The sequence below is a fragment of the Physeter macrocephalus genome, chromosome 7, assembly GCF_002837175.3.
Source record: "Physeter macrocephalus isolate SW-GA chromosome 7, ASM283717v5, whole genome shotgun sequence".
NCBI classification, from domain to species: domain Eukaryota; kingdom Metazoa; phylum Chordata; class Mammalia; order Artiodactyla; family Physeteridae; genus Physeter; species Physeter macrocephalus.
The window spans coordinates 156,880,910-156,897,414 of NC_041220.1; the positions used below are offsets into that span (position 1 = coordinate 156,880,910).

The 16,505-nt window shown below is 44.9% G+C and overlaps 2 protein-coding genes across 4 annotated transcripts in view; one reads left to right on the plus strand and one right to left on the minus strand.

Annotated features, from left to right (window-relative positions):
- Positions 1-474: 474 nt before the first annotated feature.
- Positions 475-12,475, minus strand: TRAPPC2 (trafficking protein particle complex subunit 2). Its single transcript, XM_055086322.1, has 5 exons — positions 12,360-12,475; positions 5,152-5,263; positions 2,426-2,574; positions 1,911-1,992; positions 475-668 (listed from the first exon to the last, which is right to left on the minus strand). Exons 2-5 carry the CDS (start codon positions 5,242-5,244, stop codon positions 570-572), a joined length of 423 nt encoding a protein of 140 aa, XP_054942297.1. The 5' UTR covers positions 5,245-5,263; positions 12,360-12,475; the 3' UTR covers positions 475-569.
- A 121-nt stretch (positions 12,476-12,596) lies between these two features.
- Positions 12,597-16,505, plus strand: part of OFD1 (OFD1 centriole and centriolar satellite protein) — a 72,582-nt gene continuing 68,673 nt past the window's right edge. Inside the window, exons 1-2 of one of the 3 annotated variants that reach the window (XM_024115466.3) lie at positions 12,597-12,727; positions 13,057-13,155. In XM_024115466.3, coding sequence (XP_023971234.1) covers positions 13,063-13,155 — 93 coding nt within the window. In that variant the 5' untranslated portion in view covers positions 12,597-12,727; positions 13,057-13,062. Of the gene's footprint in view, positions 12,728-12,752; positions 12,905-13,056; positions 13,156-16,505 lie in introns of those variants that run through there. The other 2 variants (XM_055086320.1, XM_024115467.3) reach the window with 2 other exon arrangements.

Genomic DNA, 16,505 nt, shown 5'->3' on the forward strand with positions numbered 1-16,505 from the left:
ATTACAGCAGGATCACTGTTCCCAGTCTCCGACAGGGGCAGGCCTGTGGCATGTGGCACTGCAAAGCTGTCTGCTCTGGCTTCTTGGCTTCTTAGTGTACCTATACTACTTCTGTGTATACTACCTATACGTTTTCATAACATCTCTAGATGTATAAATAAACCCGTGTATGTGCTATCAACTTCATTCCCTACTGCAGAAGCTTTTGGTTTTAAATCTGCCTACCAAATCTTGACGATGACATTTGGTTCTGCATTGTTACAACAAGATCAAGCTATCCGAATGAGGAAAGTAAAAGCTTATTCTCAGTTTTTAAAATAAAAATATTTCAAGCTTCCTGATAAAGAGCTCTTCATAAATAACACTGTTCACAAGCAAATATCAATGTGTTGATAATCATGAGAAACTGAATATACTATTTTTAAATATAAAAGCAATTTCATTAGTTTTAGATAAATTGAGACTACAACTAAAACTTTTCCATGCTGTTTAATCAAGTTACTTACAATGTACACATTCCTGCGTACACCCCATTGTAGTGACACTGTTTACTTGCGAATTTTTTGCATTCAGCTTAAAAGGTGTTTCTTCCCAAGAAACTGAACTTTCCTGTCAAATGCGCTTGATCGAATAGGAGAATTGGGTTCATAAAATGGATTCATTGCAAACTAGAAGAGAAGAAAGTATTAAGGTGAGCTTGTCAAAGTAAAAAGGCTGACATCATAAGTCTCTAAAGGGAAAATCTTTTAAAGTTTTAAATTAAGTCATTAAACACATTCAAAGCAAAAGTCTGAAGACCACATTTTTAAGTTTTAATGAAGATGTTCCACTGTTAAATATTAACAGCCCCTTAAGGAAATTTCTGTCCTGGTGTTTAAGGGAAGTACCTGTGGCAAAACCCATGGTGGCACGTATGGTAAGTGCTGCCTGTGTGAGCAAAACCAACTCCCGGGATCCGCCGTGTGTGTGAAATACAGCTGCATTCAACGTTCATTATCAAGCTGTGGATTCATCCGGTAGGCCCTTTGGCTATATAAAACACACTAAAACTCTGATATGCTCAGAGTGGAGGAAAAGTTATACCACACTGCTTTTAAAAGTTACTCTTGTGTGGTAGTTTTTAACAATCAGGTTTTTAATACTCTCCTTTAACACAAAGTGAGTGATCAGTTTCTCAGATGTCATGAGTATATCATAATATGTGTGAGGGAAAATTAGTACTGGATGGAATCACAAATAGGAAAGGAGTTACCAACTTTTACACCTTAATCACTTGATGTTGTCCATCTTTATAAGAGGGCTAAATATTATTTGCTACTTCTGACTAGGAATACTGATTGTTAACTGTGCTGATATGCAAAAAATCTCGTCCAATAGAGAATGTTTAAATTACTAAGAATATACTGTCAGTACTGCAGTTTAACCACTCGTATCTTATTAGTATTTCATTTTTTCCAAATGAGTATCAAGAAACGCGCGCGGCCCCTTTCTCCTTGAGTGACTTTGATAATACATGAATCACTTCCTGTTTATGATCTACGTTCATTGCACTGTAACTAACTTATTAAGTAGATGGAAAACATTTTACATTAAAATTATGAAGCAACTTCCCTTATACAGACTGCTTCTGTCTCTCGCTTTAGGGTTCCCTCATAAAATCAACTACATGCACCAAAAGGGGGAGAATGAAACCGATTTAAAAATAACTACGAGTTGTTGTCCTGCATACGTGTTAAGCTGGTGGCAGAGACCTGCCTGATGAGGGAGCTGCCGGAACGGTCCTGCTGGAGGAGAGCTCTGCTGAGAGGAGAGCTGTGCGGTCTAAGGGGGCTGCCTCAACAGGCCAGTGTCCTGCCAAAGTTGGAATCTCTTTTATGACCAGATTTTACAAGGTACAGAGCATACCATACCTTTATATATAAATCATAGACATCAGTAAAGAAGTTCTTTATCCCGTCTTCTTGCCTGATGTCATGCAGCATAATAAATCTCATATGTGAAATAATTAAGGTATAATCTTCTTTAGAAATGAAAACTGAAAAGCGATCAGTCAATACATTATTCTTCAAATGAGTCACATGCAGTGTATTTTGCGATGGAAAAGGTGAATCCGTAAACTGGGTTCAAAGTTAGGTTAGTTTTATCTTGAAGAGAACATAATCTTTTTAAGTTAGAAAATAACTACAAAATAAAATCACCATTGATATGGTTCAGATGAACCTTAACTTTATATCCGAGACTTGGTGTTAAAATTTTCTGTTAAACAAAAGGTGTTTTTTCCCCCTAAAAAAATAAAAGCCCCGAAAGTGGCAATGTTTACCTAATATTTTGCAGTCCACAGACTCAGAACCTGGCATCTAGGTCCCACGTTGGTCTAGTCTGTTACCCCAACCCTTTGTTAGAGCTCTTTATTAAACAGGTAAGGATATGACCCGCAGTGACGAATGCTGAAACAAACCACTCGTTGAACTTGTCCACCGTCTTCAAGTACATGTTGTTTGACAGCCACATGTTCTCATCTACGAGGTCGAGAGCCGCGTGAGCTATGAACTGGTTCAGATGGCGGTGATCGTCCTAGGTGGCAGCAAGCAGCACCAGGTTAACATTTCCTTACAGCGTCAAGAACAGCCACCGTTCACTCTGCAAATTCTAGACACAGCTTTCTGGGGTGCGGGGGGAAGCTTTCTGCTTTTACTTCGATTATTGTCATGAGACTGACAGAGGTCTTCAATGCTTTCACATTATTTTCTATTCTCTAATCTGGTATCGAAAACTCAATAAATAGAAACAGCCAATTACTTAGTAAATGAAATGTGTCCAAGAAACTATATTTTTAAAATTTTGCAAGAAGGAAGTTACCAAGTTCTGTAACCATTTAAGCATGTGAAAAAAGGATACTACATTAAGAAAAAAAAAAAGTAGATCCTGCTTTTTTTGTTTGTTTGTTTTTCTCCCCCTCCCCATTCCTCCCCTCCCCCCAGCTCAGATCCTGCTTTCGAGAAGCTTGCATCTTTTTAGAGGAGGAAGACAGGAAAAAAACAAGGTGGGCTGGGGCTGGGGGTAGGAGGCGGGGCTTCGTGTGTGCGGTGACACCCGGTGAGCCGTGGAGACAGCCTGGCACAGGCCGTCTTGAGGTAGAGGGAGCTCACATGGCAGGGGACCTGGAAGTGGCAGGCGGCCAGGCTCAGCCCCAGCTGCGTACAGTCCCCTGTGCCGACAGCGCCAGGTGGTCCTGTCAAAGCCGGGGGTGCCCTTTTCATGGACTGTAAAGGCCTAACTGAAGAAGGTGGGACTGTCCCAGCAGAATGTGCAGAAGGAATTCATAACCTGGAATGCAGTCTCACTCCTGTGGAATTCTTACTTTCAAAATGCAGTTTTCAAAGAACACCTCTGTTACAGGTTGAATTTGTGCCCCCTCCCCCAATCCCTGTGTTGCAGTCCTAACCCTCAGTACCTTAGAATGTGGCCGTATTTGGAAAGAGGGTCGTTGCAGATGTAATTAGTTACCATGAGGTCATGCTACGGTTGAATGGGTCCCTAATCCAATGACTGATGTATTTGTAAAAGGGGGAAATCTGGAGACAGTCGCGCACGCAGGGAGAATGGCACGAGAGGACTGGAGTTCTGCTGCCACAAGCCGAGAACTGCCAGAAGCTGGGAGAAAGGCCTGGAACAGACCTTCCCTAGCGCCTCTGGATGGGCACGGCCCTGCTGACAGCTTGATCTCAGACTTCAGGCCTCCCCATCTGTGAGACAAAACATTTCTGTTCTAAGGCACGCAGTTTCTGGTACTCTGTGACACCGGCCCTAGGAAACGAACATAGCTTCCTTGCTGAGGAGGCTGTTCCCGTGACTGGGCGGCCAAGTTGCCCTGGAATCCCTCACGTAGGTAAAGCATGTTTATACTTCACTCACGGCACCGTGACGAAGCTAATTTAATCCTCAGAGAAATGGATGTGTTTTGTCTGGCTCACAGTAGTGTTTTCCTTTACACTGATGATCAATCTTGAGACATTAGAAGAAAACTGTAGAAATGGTTTACGAAGGTGAGTGGTAGCAGGTGAAAGAAGATCAAGTCATGCGACACTATTTTTACATGCGCTGCTTCGCCTACCACGAGGCCACTGGAGTGAGAGAAACTGTCAGTAGCCGTATACCACACAAAGCAACTACTGCTGCAGGGATGCCGCACATCCAGGTTTTAACGAGCAGTGTGCTCATGTGAATGTGGGAAAATAATGTAGCAACAACACCTGCTAGGATAATACCTTGGATTTCTATCATATCTTAGTGGCAAGATCTGAATAGTTGAAAAGCGTCTTACACTGGACATTACACATCACAACTAATTTCAAACATCAGTCCCTGTCTTAAGGGACATTCAAGCCTATTTTTGGACGTGGGGAGAAACATAGCATAACCTGTCAGCAATTGTTTTGGAATATGCACTTGTACAGGGAGATGGAAGGGACCAGCTATGCTGAGTCCCTTCCAGAGCCGAGACTCTATGGCTCTGTTTACTCTCAGTGGCAACATGTTCTTGAAGCCTGTTTTTCGGGAACCACTCTTGACAGCAAGAAGGTGGGGTGGCGTCACTGGAGAGGAGAGCACGAGGGCACCATGCGACCAGTGGGTGCCACGTAGGGGTCGCCGAAAAAGGCCACCATCTCAGGGGCAGCAGGAGGACATGTAAGTCGGGGTCTCTTTTAACCCTCCCAGGGTAAGTGGATCTAGCACATATGTCCTGCTGAAAAAGGTGACTCATGGGGACAGAGGGGACTTTCCTGGCATTTCAGGGCAGCACCACCTCCTCCTGCAGAGCCACTGCAGGTGAGCTATGTTTCTATGTGCTCAAGGAGCCGCCTTCACAGGGGGTGACACAGGGAACTGAGGACCAGGAAGAGGAGACCCAGGGCATCTGCTAGTGCGTGCTAAGTGTGTGCTGAATTAGAGCACGAACAAACAATTCAGAGGATGCTTCTGGCTGGCTTCTATCAACCTGTGGGACTGCAGAGCAAGCCTCATTTAGTTGTGCTGGGTTCGTAGTGACCTCATCTGTCCAGATCTCTTGCAGTTCTAAAATCACATCACACCATTATCGTTACAACAACAGAACGATTGTTATGGAATTGTTTAAGGTTCCATACGCACTTTGGATTCTGCTTTTCCAGCTGGCAAAAACTCCATTTCAAAAACTGGATTATCATGGTGACCAACAATGACAAAGTAGAAGCTTCCAGACATTGTCTTCAATATATAGCTCCTAATTAAATGAAAATAACACATATTTTTAGTGCTTAATACTGAAAACCAAAAACCAGGAAGTGACGAACTCCTTTTTTTTTTTTTTTTAACTTAAACCTGAATTGCAGAGGAGGTGGCCCCTAAGCTCAGCATGCTTTCCAGTATGCCACTGTAGATACATGGCTTTTGGATGATACAAATTCTTTATCTGTGATATGTCTTGGAGAATCCACTACTACATTTTCATAGGGAAACTGGAAGACCTATAATATGAAATCATAAGAACAACATTCTTATGATCTGAAAGTGTGGAACATTTAGGGTAAGCTGGCTTAAACTTGGACTAGATCACTCAGCATTGGCAGTAACACCTGGGTGCTGATGAGGAGATAACTGACTTGCCTTAGAAATTTTCAGGAAGGATGCTTCCAAGGAAGCTAAGAACCAGTCTAGCGCGTGTCCTTTACAGAAAGGAGAGCTCCTACAGCAGTCAGCTACAGACTGTGTGGTACTTGTATTCCCACCTGAAGGGTCTATGCTGTGAATGTAACTCTGCACATAAAAGAGCCTGTTATATGCCTCTTCAAACACCATTTATGAGAGAGGAAGAAACAGTTTTGTACTCTAGAAGAGATGGAAGAAGTCATAATCCAAAAGGAAGACATTCTGAGTCATTAAGAGGTCTTGGAACGAGGGTTAATAGGTTTGCTACAGGAATAAAACAGAAAGTGGGGGGGTGGGGGAGAAATCAGTGATTCTGAGGCGTTTAGCACAATTGAAATCTGGATGGATGGACGGACAGACGGGCGGATGCATTTATGTATGCATTTTTCATACAAGGTCTTTGGAATCAGACAAGCTAGGTTCACATCTAGCTCTAGCGACATGAGTGCAGGCACGTGGAGACGTGGGGCCTAGGAAGGCCCCCTCACGGGGTGGGGATCTGCTTCACTGGGAGCGTACAGTAAGGTGTGTCCGAACCCAGGGCCCATCGAGCCTCACTGGGACTTCCACGCGACGACATCTGAAGACCTCGGAAATGTATTTCCTGATGAGTACAACATTTTGTAGAGGAAATCACGGCACGGCTGGCCCCTTTCACTCTGGAATTGGAAGGCCGTGACTGGCAGAAAAGGAAGATAGGAGACTTGTGGCATGATGAAGTGAGTCAGATTTGAAAGGTTACTTGGGGCTGCGGTTGGCACACTACGGCCTGCGGGCCCAATCTGGCCTGGTCCGTCCTCTCGCTGCCATCTAAGGCTGCTCCTGCCCTACAGTGGCAGAGTGCGGTGGTCGCCACAGAGACCATCTGGCCCTTTACAGAAAAAGGGGAAAGATGAGAAAAAGACCCAAAAAGTAAAACTGGACAACAAAGACAGGCAGGAGTGATACAAAAGCTCTGCAAAACTAGAACTGGCTTGATTCTCAAGCACAAGTGAGGGGAAGAGGGTTGCGAGCCTGAAATGTTAACCAAGTAAACAGTGACATCATTCAGTCTTGCCGGAATAGGTCTCATAGCTGGAGTTTGCCGAGGGAAGGGCTCGCTTTCTTCAGCACAAACATTTAAGCAGCAGCGGGGGAAATAAAAAGTACTGTACGGAAGATGCTTCTCCCCCTACACACATTTAGAAGCAGCAAGAGACAATATATGTATAAGGAAGATTACCCTCCTCCCCGCCTGCCCCCAGACCCACTCAACCCTATACGGAGACCCGTGTCTGGGAGACAAGCACATCCTAAGAACAGCGTGAGGATAAACAGAAAGGCAACTGCAGGAAATACCGCATAAAGGGTCGATCACAAACTGCTCAGCTACGCAGAACCAGAGCTGCCAATCGTGCGATTTCACACACAGCTGAAGAAGGTATGCAGCTCTCGATTCCATTCTGACAAGGAAAAGCTGAAAGGTGTAGTGGAAGAAGAGGAAGCCGCAGGAGAACATAACCATTTTGTCTCAGGAAGGGAATGTCCACAGTCATTTAATACTTGGGGCTTCTCTGCCTAGGTGGTCAGCAGAGGTGAGACACGCTCTAGAATTCCGTGCTGTCTGATATAGGGAACTTTCTGCGAGGATGGAGATGATCTACACCTGCTCAATTTTTCCATCACCTAAAACAGGGGCCCTTCAAGCGTCTGCAAGGTCTCGAGGTATGGAGGCAATCACACAGAGCTTGGCAACGGATTAAACTGGGGAGCTGCGGGAAGAATCGAGCATGTTTCCAAAATGTCTGGCTGAGGTGACGAAGCAGAATATCAAGATGATGAACCTATTTATTCACTGAGAACGGAAATAAGAAAGGGAAGGAAGAGGGATGAAAATGAACAGGTCAGTTTTGAACGTGTGGTGGTAGCCAAGTCTGGCTCCCCCGAGCCCCACCAAGATGTCCACATCCTAATCTCGGGAACCTGTGAATGTTAATCTATTCAACACATGGCAAAGGGCGTTAAGGCTGCAGATGGAACTAAGGCTGCTCGTCAGCTGATCTTCAGATAGGGCGAGGATCCTGGGCTACTCAGGTGGGCCCAATGTAATTACAAGGGTCTTTAAAAGTGGAAGAGGGCGGCGCCAGAGGAAAGTCAGGGGGGAAGCGTGGTTGTGGAAGGGTCGCTACGGGGATACAACATTGCTGGCTTTGAAGATGGAGGAAGGCGTCATGCGCCAAGGAATGCGGGCGGCCTTTAGAAGCTGGAAAGGACAAAGAAACCGATTCTTCCCGAGAGCCTCCAGAGGGGATTTCAGCCCAGTGAGACCCGTGTTGGATGTGTATGCTACAGAACTGTAAGATGATAAATTTGTGTCGTTTTAAGCCAGTAAATTTGTGGTAATGTGTTATGGGCACAGTAGGAAACTAACACATGTCAAAGCTGAAAAAAACCTGCAGGTATAAGAAAAAAGGAAATACTCGAGGAAGTGTCAGCAATAAGGTAGAAGGTGCATTCTATAGAGACTGGGGACAAAATGAGTTTATTTTCCATGGGACGCGGGTTTCAGAGCCCTGTGGCAAGCGGGGGGAGGGCGGGCCATGGTGCGTCGAGGTGAAGCCACTGGTAGCAGTAGGGGGATGAGAGGATGGAAGAGAACAGCGGCTGGGGCTGGGGCTGGGTTTTTCCAGCAAGTATCCTCTACGGCTAACACAGCCCTTCCGCCCCCTTGCCGAAAGGACCTGTGAGGAGGGGGCCGTCGTTTGGGCAGTGTGTGTGTGGGGCGTGGGGGATACTGCTGGAATATAGGAGAGGGAATGCAGGAAAGAGAGGCGTTGGGGGGATTAACTCTCCTCAACAAGGATGAGAACCTTCTGAAAGTTCCAGTGCCGAGGCCCTCGGGGCCTCAGGGGCCTGATTGATGAATGCTGTGTCTGGGTGATGAACAGCACGGTTGTGAGAAGTTGCCATAGTTGTTAAAGTACCAATGAAGAAATCCTCCCTTATAAGGGCAGGACTTGTTGGCTGAAGGGAGGGGAGCCAGGACTCCCATCTGTGGTGAAAACAGCTGTCTGTGGTGGCTAGAGTGCCTTGAGCTGCTTTTGAGAGAGGTAGCTAAAGAAATGAACAAGGAGGTCTGGATTTCCCTGAAAAGACCGTGTACAGCATGTAAGAAGGAGGGCACTAACTAGTAATGAACGTAAAAATGGGACCAGAAACCTGTGAGGCTAGCATCAGAAGGGCAAAAGCCCAAAACAAGCTGAAATGTGTGGAAGGCTTTCAGGCTACCACGGGGAAAAGCAAGGGAGAAAGGTCAATTAGTTGAGGCACCTGGTACATAAATAACCCGGGACACAGGTGTGCTAAACTTGTTTTCTCGAAGAATGATTATCTCACGGCAAGTGTGGAAGCAGTTAGGTTAGGCAGGCTGTGAACCCCAAGACAGGTATGTTAAAGAAACAGTTGGGTTGACAACTGACGGTATAACTACTGGTCAGTGACGTTTGAGAAATCACAGGAACAGAAAAGAGCCAGTAACTGTCATTCCAACTTTGAGAAACAAAGAGGCCTGCCTCCCAGTCTGAGTACTTCCGAAGAGATTAAAACACCAACAGAAATGGGTATTAAATGCCTGTCTTCAGTCAGACACCATGCTGGGAGCTTTTATGACAAACTAAGTCATTTAATGTGAATCCCTAGACAAAAAGAGTGGGTTACGACTCCCTTGTTCTAGGAGAACAAGTTATGTCAGACCTACGCTCGCTGTTGAGGAAGGGAAATACGGAGACGGTGAGTCACTTTCTGAAGTCCTGTGGTTCTCTACCTAACCCAGGGGAGACCTGTAGCCTGGATGATAGCCTGTGGTACCCCCAGAGCCCACAGCAGTGCCGGGGCCCAGGAAGTGCTCGTTCTCTGCTGAAGGAGGGACAGTGCAGGGCTGACTGGAATGTTAAAGTGCTCCGTGTCAGTCGACAGCATGGGGTCTCTAGGGAGCCTTTGAGGTTGACCTTAACCTAGTCCAGCCCAAGGTTTGCATCAGTAACTGAGATGAAGCCAGTTTACCACACCCAAAGGTAACATGCTAAGGGCACCTAATTTATTAGAAGGCTAAAGTTAGGATTCAAAAGATCTCCACGGCTAGGAGAAATAGGTGACATGAACAGGATAGACTGTAAAAGGATTTGAAATAAAGTCCTGTACTTGGGCTTAAATCAACCGCACAACAATAGGATGCTGGAAACCTAGTATAAGAGCAGCTCATCTGTGAGAACCGGTTTTCATTTATTGCCAGCTAAATCGGAGGCGGCAATCTGATACAGTGGCCGAAAAAGCGAATGCAATTCTAGGCTGCATTAAGAGAAGATGATGTCCTCATCACTAATAATACCATCTCTGGGGGACATGCTCAGTTCTGGGAATCACATTTTAAAATCATTAACTCTGAACTGTGTGTGCTGGGAGGAGGGACGCATCTAGCCTAGGGAATGCTCTGGAAACGAGACAAAAGCTACTGAAGGAACTGAGGATGTTTAAACCGGGGGCGGGAGGAGACATTTTTTGCGGGGGCAGTGGGCTACGATGCAGTCTTTAAATACGATGCTGTCTAATGGGAAGGGATTTGACTAGGGATGGCAAATGGGTTTTTTCCCATGAGCCCATTCTAATCAACTAGCAGTGAAGGCCAGGAACTGGTGCTGCGAAAGATTCTGAGACTAAGGGTGGTCATGGGGAAAGACTGCTGTGATCAGTTACCCACATCTGCTACGGGTTTGGGAGAGGGCAGTGCCTATGGGAGTGCCAAGTATTTGCTAGCTCTGAACTAGACAGACTTATTCCAAACTGTTCCAGAGGCCAAGCCTAGGGCTGTTCCTTTGAGGTTACATGGAAAGACATTTGGGTCAATATAATTGAGAACTTTGTAACAATTAAAGAACTATCAGGCTGCCTTGTGAAGTGACACCCCCCGATCACTAGAAGTGTGTTAAGGGGAGGCTGGAAGACCACTAGTAGTGCCAGAGTGGGAGGATGAACCCAATGAGCTTAGAAGGCCCCTCCGAGACAACTCACGGATGCCAGTTCCAAAACCACCCATTTTTACAGCAAACCTCTTTACAGCCTCTAGAGAGGAACTTCTGGAAACGTCCCTGCGCTCCCAACAGCAGTGGCTTCAGTTGTTCCATAGATCTGGGGCTGGAAGACTAACCTAGTTCTCTAATAGGACATTTTTCCTATAAATATTAAAAGCAATTCCTCTACCTCACCATAAGTGAGGTTATGCTGGCTTTGGGACATTAAATCTATTCAATTTGGGCACCAAAGGTTGGGGGTAAGAGGGTCTTCAGGCACAGATGTGTTTTTATTTAACAGTACTTGCAACATTAACATCTTCTTAGAACATTTTTCATCATCTCACTATTCTGCTCAAAAGCCTTAATGTTTCTCATCTACAGGGATCAAGGACCAGTATCAAAAATGTAGTCCCACGTTGCTCTGTACAGCTTTTCTCAACCTCATTGCTCTACGCTGGCTACAGTGGACTGGTATACTTTTTTTCTCCCCAACTGATTGTGTCCACTCCAGATTTATTTGTCTCTTCATGCCTGGAATACTCTCCCCGATTCCATGTGTAAACCTCACCCATCTTTCAAAGCCCACCCAAATTCCTCCTTCTCCAGGTATTTCCCAACAGCAACCTACACGCTCTCTACCTCCTATGGAAGCCCTGTCACTCTTGATGCCTCTTAAACTCTCTAAGCCTTTCACGGCCAGGGGTGAAGATTCATCGTACTCATCAGTGCTGTTCACAAAACCATCGCTGGCCCAATTTTGTCCTCATGGGGCTTAGATACCTTATACCCACAGCATGGGGCTCTGGAGTCAGGCCAGATGCCTCACTGCTCTGGAAAGGGTCCTGATTTTTTTTTTTTTTTTATTCCCTTTTTTATTTTTGTTCCCCCTTCCTCGCATGCTTTTTCCCCACCCTCCAAATCCAACCCAACAAGGCCCTGATGAAGTCACACTTTTCAGAGATGTGCCCACGCATGTCCATCTCCGTCCACTTTTTCTAAAATCTTTACCCAGTCTACAATGCATCTGAGGTCTTAGTCAATTCTCTGGCTGTAATGTTTTCATTATTGCTTCTCGAGAGGCTGGTTCCTTTTCTTTCTAATTAGATTTAAGTATCTGGGGGACCCGGCTCACCTATCTTCACAGCACGTACAACGATGGGTACTCAAAGTTTAGCTCCCTGGTTTTCAACCAGGGGTAATTTTGCTTCCCAGAGGACACGTGGCAAGGTCCGGAGACATTCATGGTTATCAGAACCGGGGGCGGGGGAGAGCAGGTGCTACTGGCATCTATGGGGTAGAAACCAGGAATGGTTGCTCAACATCCTGCAGTACACAGGACAGCCCCACAACGGAAAGCATTTTCCGGCTCCAAACGGCAATAATGCCGCGGTTAAGAAACCCGGGGTGAGCTGAATGATCCAGTGAAAGGTACAAGAAGCAAAGCCCCCGAGCAGGTGGACGTTTGCAGGTTGAATCGCGGTGTGGACTGGCCCGGTGGGCTGTGAAGAGCTCAGCCGGCCCCGGGGCAGAGGGGAGAGACAGGGCCAACACTCGGATCCCGAGGGGCTGGGGACATCCCCCAGAGTCCCGGAGCGCCAGCCGCCCACTCGCTCCATTCCCTACCTGCGCGAGACGCCGGGAACGGAAACGCCCAGTCAGTTGCCGCGGCCGAGACCCGCGTTCCGCAACTCGCGAAGGGACTCCGCAAGAAGCCCTCGCGAGACTCCGCCGTTGCGCTCTCGCGATAGTGGGCGGAGCTTCCAACCGCAGCGCGGCGGCGCAGCTCCGGGCTTGCGCTGTAACGCTCCAGACCAGGGCGGCTAGGCTTGGAGGACCTCGGGGAGGGTTGGCATCAGGTCTGAGCGGTTCGAACTCCGGCTGGTGCCGCGCCTTCTCTGGCCTTCTGTCTCCGGTCTCAGCCCTCCAGCCGCCAGTGAGAGTCCCGCGTGGGACACAACCACGCCCACCTATCAGAACCGCGGAGAAAGGAAGTGCGTGTCTCTGCCTGAGTTCTTAGTTCGGAGTTCAGCTTGTTCCGTTTTTCTGGGACAGCGGCAGGGCTCTCCGACCAGGGATTCCCTTAGGCCTGGGCTTGCACCCCGGTCTCGGGCTCCAACTCCGGGCACAGTGGGGAGGGTTCGGGAGGAAGCTGACACCTGATACCTCAGGTAGCTACATCTGCCCCCTCCTCAGGGCGGGCGGAAGTGAAGCCTTTGTTTCCGTTAAACCGCCTTTGGCTTCCTTGGAGGCCACCGACCCGTCTTCAGAAATTCACGTCCCTTCTGCCCGCCAGGTAACCCGTAACCGTTTTCTCTTCTAGTCCACCATGCTCCCCAAATCTGACGTGTTGAGTCAAGATGAGCTGCGCAAAAAGCTGTACCAGACGTTTAAGGATCGGGGTATACTGGACTCTCTGAAGGTATCACTTTCAGGCATATTTGTTACCTAAATTTTGCAAGTGTAACCTGTAACAGGTAGTCCACATGTAAATACATCCATGTCTTGGGTTTTAAAAATAGCATGATACACAGATTGTATTGGTGAATTACACTGCTCTCTTCCTGTGTAACTCTTAAATCGTAAAACAAAGACATTTTAGTAAGGTTAGGTTTGTTTTAAAGACTTGGCTTACAGGTTCCTGAGTTAATAAGTGGTTTTGTAATACTCAAATTTGAATAGAGGGTATTGTTACCATATAGAAAACATGAAGGGAGTGCTTACTGTAGAAAAATTGGGGGAAATGAGGAATTTCTTCTTTAAAATATAGTGAAAGGTATAAATACTTGAGCAGCAGATATTTCTTAGTACACTTTCATGTATGAATTAACAGCAAGGAGTGGGATTAGCTCAAATTGTTTTCATTACTATATACATTTCAAAAGACCATTTTACACTTAAAATGGGAAATTAAGGAAAATTTTTTTTGTCTCCATTGTTTTTGTAACTTAAAAATACTTCAGACTCATCTGAAAAATACTTCAAACTTATCTGAAGTATAGAAAAGCATACAAGAGAAGTCATCTCTAATACAAGTACCAATTGGCATAATGTTGTGTGTATTTGTGTATCCTCTTTACTGTTATATGGTGAGCATTTTCCTGTGTCCTTAAATGTGTCTTGAAATCCTCATTTTCATTGACACCGGGCTCATCTTTGGACATATGGGTAATTTATGCAGCATTCCCGTTATTGAATATTTGGGTTATAACCAGGTTTTACACATTCCTTCAATTGCATCTCTCACTTTTTGCCTAGGATAGATGAAGTGGTATTAATGAATCAAAGGGTGTGAACGTTTGTAACGTTCTTGGTATACACGTCTTGTTTTAGAAAGGTTGTAATATAGCTGACCCTTGAACAACACGGGTTTGAACTGCTCAGGTCCACTTATATGTGGACTTTTTTCAATACATACCTACTACAATACTACACTGTCTGTGGTTGGTTGCATCTACCGATGCAAAACTGGGGATATGGAGGGGGCTCCTAACCCCCGGTGGTTCGAGGGTCAACTTCAGTTTATATTCCACCAGCAGTTTGAGAATGCACGTCTCTCTCCAATATTATGATCATGACATGTTTTAAACCAATCTAAGACTGAGAAATTCTATTATTTTAACATTCTTTCTTTTGTTTGTCAGTGAGGTTGCATATATTTTCTGGCCATTTGTATGTTTTCCATGGATTGGTGGTTCACGTTCCCCTTGCCCGCTTTTTTTTCCTAGGGTGCTAGTGTTTTCTTATTGATACGAGTCCTTGAATGGAAGCTTAATCTTTTTTTCCATTTTTGTGACAATACTGTCTGTCTTCAATTTTAATTTGGCTCTAAAAATACTGAAGTTACATTTTTATGTGGTCAAGTCTATTGTTTACGTTTTTGTGCTGATTATTCTCAGGCATTTTCCACTGAGAGTGAATATTCATTTTTTTAAAGTTTTTAAAAAGGCTGTTTTTTACGGTTAATTCCTTAACCCACCTGAAATTAGTTGTAGTATATCACGCATTAGTCCACTTTCTTAGGCGGAATGGTTCTCCCATCTGGGCATGGTGTTTGTTCTTTTACTGTCCTTTGGGTTTGGTTTGGTAGGGGTTTACTTCATGTCTATAGTCCAGTTGATAATGACCTATCATTATCCATTTTGAGCTATCGTTGTTAGGCTTTGGTATCAGGATTATGCTAGCCTTGTTCACTTTACAGGTGCAGCCTATCCTAAGGAGAAATTCTGTTTCTTGTTTGCAGCTGGCCATTCAGTTTGTTATTCTAGCGTGAGCGATGGCAGGGGGCATTTTGGCAAGGGAGATTTTTACTTTCTCAGTCTGAGCTAATTTAGTTTCTCAGTTTAATGACCTGAGTGAGTTCTAATTTTTACAATTCATTGAAGTTTTGAGTGGCCTAATTCACTTTCTCTTTGGGTGTGTGGAAGGAATTTGTGTTTATGATTAAGTACAGAGTCATATGGGTATCTGGTAAATGAAGTTCATGAAAAATCTTCTTTTTCCTTAGTTTGAGTCTGCTCTGTCAATTGCTGAGAGATGTGCTGAGGGTTCCGGGTCCCTAAGGCTTGTGTCTCCTGCTTCCCCTCCCCCCACAATAATTGGTCTTCTTTCTTTCTTTTTTTGAGCAAAGAAAGGTTTATTGCAGGGCGAAGCAAGGAAAACAGGTGGCTCATGCTCAAACCTGAACTCCCTTATGGTTTTGGGGGGAGAAGTTTTCATAGGCACAACTTGGGGTGAGGGCTCTGTCCTTACTTCTGTCTTAGGGACGTTGCAAGCTTTAATTCTGAATAGATTTCCCTCTTGGCACTGGCTGCTGGAAAGCCCCCTGCCAGTTTTTGGATTCCTTCCAGCAAGTGCTAGATGGCATGCTTTTTGGGTGTGTCAAGATGGAAATTCATCTGTAATGTCATTCCACTGTTTGCTACTCTTCCTTTTACTCTGCTTAAATCCCTCATTTAATTCTTAGCCATTTCAGTACTTGTTAGCAAGACACCCTAAATCCTTTTGTTAATTAAGCTGAATCTAAGTATATTTCTTTGTTACTATGTTACAAATTTAATTAAACCACTAAATTTTACTGGTGGAGGAGGCTTTAGTTTTCTCTTTTCAGTTACTTAACCGTATCAGATGAGGCAAAGCATATATATTCTGTTTAGTGTAAAGGTGTTTTTTACTCTAGGATTTTTTATTTTTATTTTTGAATTTTTGAATCTTAGTTTTTTATACAGCAGGTTCTTATTAGTCATCTATTTTATACATATCACTGTATCCATGTCAATCCCAATCTCCCAATTCATCCCACCACCACCCCACCCCCTGGCCACTTTCCCCCCTTGGTGTCCATACATTTGTTCTCTACATCTGTGTCTCGACTTCTGCCCTGCAAACCGGTTCATCTGTACCATTTTTCTAGGTTCCACATACATGCGTTAATATACGATATTTGTTTTTCTCTTTCTGACTTCACTCTGTATGACAGTCTCTAGATACATCCACATCTCTACAAATGACCCAATTTCATTCCTTTTTATGGCTGAGTAGTATTCCATTGTATATATGTGCCACATCTTTATCCATTCATCTGTTGGTGGGCATTTAGGTTGCTTCCATGACCTGGCTGTTGTAAATAGTGCTGCAGTGAACATTGGGGTGCATGTGTCTTTTTTGAATTATGGTTTTCTCTGGATATATGCCCAGTACTATAGGATTTTAGATACGCATATAAGTTCTGTTCTATACTAATATAGAACTATATATAGAATCAGTACATTC